The sequence below is a fragment of the Arachis duranensis genome, chromosome 5, assembly GCF_000817695.3.
Source record: "Arachis duranensis cultivar V14167 chromosome 5, aradu.V14167.gnm2.J7QH, whole genome shotgun sequence".
Classification (NCBI taxonomy): domain Eukaryota; kingdom Viridiplantae; phylum Streptophyta; class Magnoliopsida; order Fabales; family Fabaceae; genus Arachis; species Arachis duranensis.
This window is the reverse complement of record NC_029776.3, coordinates 106,631,309-106,633,975: the sequence shown is the minus strand read 5'-3', so window position 1 is coordinate 106,633,975 and position 2,667 is coordinate 106,631,309. Positions and strand designations below refer to the sequence as shown.

The 2,667-nt window shown below is 34.3% G+C and overlaps 2 protein-coding genes across 2 annotated transcripts in view; both read left to right on the top strand.

Annotated features, from left to right (window-relative positions):
• The first annotated feature begins 248 nt into the window (after positions 1-248).
• Positions 249-1,599, top strand: LOC107491589 (protein COFACTOR ASSEMBLY OF COMPLEX C SUBUNIT B CCB3, chloroplastic). The gene is made up of 3 exons (XM_016112463.3): positions 249-374; positions 449-492; positions 1,057-1,599. The coding sequence occupies exons 1-3, from the start codon at positions 332-334 to the stop codon at positions 1,582-1,584; spliced, it is 615 nt and encodes a 204-aa protein (XP_015967949.1). The 5' UTR covers positions 249-331; the 3' UTR covers positions 1,585-1,599.
• An 867-nt stretch (positions 1,600-2,466) lies between these two features.
• LOC107491454 (16.9 kDa class I heat shock protein 2) overlaps positions 2,467-2,667 on the top strand; it is a 1,070-nt gene continuing 869 nt past the window's right edge. Inside the window, exon 1 of the mRNA XM_052261889.1 lies at positions 2,467-2,664. Coding sequence (XP_052117849.1) covers positions 2,509-2,664 — 156 coding nt within the window. The 5' untranslated portion in view covers positions 2,467-2,508. The remainder of the gene's footprint in view (positions 2,665-2,667) is intronic.

Sequence of the window (2,667 nt, the reverse complement as noted above, 5' to 3'; positions counted from 1 at the left end):
TAAAAGAACTTAATTAAACTAATTACCAAAACTGAATTATATATATTTTTTCTATCGAAGATAAGAGATTTAAATTCGCGACCTCTTAGATAAATATGAAAAAATTATGACACTTGAGTTATAATTTATTAACAAAACTGAACTATGTTATTTGAAAAGTAACTATATATATTATTTCACACCCTTTTTATATATATTTTATAAAAATATCTGATTTAGTTATTATATATTTCTTTATTTTTCAATAGTGTTTATGAAGGAGATAATGCTTCGGCTTAGGTTCCCTAACCTCCACCATACTGTGTTTTGGTGAGGACCCAAATAGATAACAATGGCCACCCAATCCTATCTTCTCAACTCCGTTTATCTCAGAGGTAGTCTCTTTCTCAGACTCGCTTTCTTTTCATTCCAACTTCTTCTCTTTAATCGCCCTCCCACAATTTTGTAGGCTGGCAACCTTCAATTTCCAAGTCAAGCACTTTCGCTGTCCCAGTGAGTTCCCCACTTCATTTGCCTCAAAGTTTTCTATTTGCCATGCTTTCTGCAGCTGAATTTGACAAAACCCACTTCAAAGTTTGATTTTTGCAATCTTGCAATTCATGTTCATATATAGTATTAGCATTTGCCTAGCGCTTTGGCTGTTAATTTTGCCTTGTGCTTTAAACTAAAGTTCCTGGTATGGTAAAGCTGCAAGCTTTTTACTGTGTTCTTGTAAAATATACTAGTTATTGGAGCATGAGAAAATGACATTTCAAATTTCTTGTCACTTGTGTTGATTAACTCAGCATGAACTAGCTCTGTTGTTTATACTACTAAATATAGATATGTTGATTGGTAGAAATGATTTATCCTTTGAGTTATCATCTTAAATGTTCTTCTAATTACTAAATGAAGGAAGAATTTAGTTATTTCTTCTTTTTAAGATTGTAAGACATGGATTGTATCCTCTCTTAATCTAACATTTAGATAGATTTTTAGGATGCTGTATGGTATAAAATTGGCTTTTCTAGGAAGCTACAAATTTCTCAGGATGCTTTTGAATTTTATTTGTTCTAGGAAACTTCAAAGTATCCTACTAAACGAAACATCAATGGAAGTACTTCTAGGACCTTGCAATGTTGCTCATGTTACAAAGAAATATCTGAGGCAGCAGCAGCAGCTACTACTGCACAGAACACACTTGATTCAAAAGCAGTCTTAAACAGTGTCAAACTCAGCATACCTGAGACATCATTACATTATGTTCCCTCAGATTTCATGAAGAGGTTGGTTCTTGCTGACTTGGATCCTGCCACTGCAAAGCTAGCAATTGGGTTTCTAGGCCCTTTTCTCTCAGCATTTGGTTTTCTCTTCATATTGGGGATAGTGATGTCATGGTACCCTAAACTACCTGTGGGGAAGTTCCCTTATGTAATAGCCTATGCTCCCACAGAGCCTCTTCTCATAGCAACAAGGAAACTGATTCCTCCCCTTGCTGGTGTGGATGTTACCCCTGTGGTCTGGTTTGGATTGCTTAGCTTTCTTAATGAGATATTAGTGGGTCCACAAGGATTACTTGTTCTTCTTTCCCAACAAGTCAATTAGGAAACATTTTGACCTTTTTTTTTTTGTGAGGAACACATAGATAAGAGATGATGACATTTTGTCCAATCTTCTAGTTGGATCATACCAAAGTGCTTCTGTGAGACTGTGAATTACTAATATTTTCTTTATATACCATATATATTGAAGTAGAAAGCAGAGAAGAATTGGTGAAGTTCAATTCAAATAGCTTCACTAATGATAGCAAAATCAAGAACTCAACTTAAGTTTATCTATGTTTTGGGGTAAAATCTTGAAATACTAGACTAGGATAATCTTTAGAAATTCTACTTACTAAATTGTCATTTTGTTTTAACGAAAGAAATGCTAATGCTTACTTCATTTCCTCTACTAGCTGTAAGGGATATATATGCAACCGATTTGAGGAGTTGAAAATCATATGCTGCAATGAAACTTCAAGGGAATATCTTCGAGTAAATAGTCAGACAAATTACAATTTTAATAAAATGAATTTCTAAATGACAAAATGATGTATATATTCTATTTGACAAAATAAATTATATGTATATAAATATATAAATAAATTGACTATATATTTAGTTTAATTTATCCAACAGAATATATCTTTAAAAAGTCATTTTACCATTTATATCTTTTGAAATCCAGTTGTCAAAATTTTAATCTTTCATAGATCAATATAGTTATTTGACTTGTTTCATTTCTATCTGAACTTAACACTTTGGGTGAGAAGATACTAGATGTTAGCAGTAGTCGGTTCTGAACTTCTTATGCATGCACGTGGCACACAACTTCTCTTACGTGCCCATCAGAAAACCATGATCCCGCATGCACAAGATGACACACCCCATTTTTTGTATCCCTCTTTGTCCACTATAAATAAATTCCTTAGACAACATCATTGATCACATCTCACAACATCAACATATATATCCCACTACATACCATATGGATTGGATAGGATCATACCGTGGACTTGGAGGGCAGAGAGGCGGTGATGAGTGGCGTGACCCTTTCTATGCATCCCCATTCACCGGCTTGTGGGACCCTTCTAACAACTACTATGGCGGCGGTGACCAAACTTCTGCTCTTTCCCATGCTCATGTT

Coding starts and splice junctions, on each gene's coding strand:
- LOC107491589 (XM_016112463.3), top strand. CDS start 332: ATGGCCACCCAATCCTATCTTCTCAACTCCGTTTATCTCAGAG. Junction 375..448: donor CAACTCCGTTTATCTCAGAG/GTAGTCTCTTTC, acceptor ACAATTTTGTAG/GCTGGCAACCTTCAATTTCC. Junction 493..1,056: donor CAAGCACTTTCGCTGTCCCA/GTGAGTTCCCCA, acceptor TATTTGTTCTAG/GAAACTTCAAAGTATCCTAC.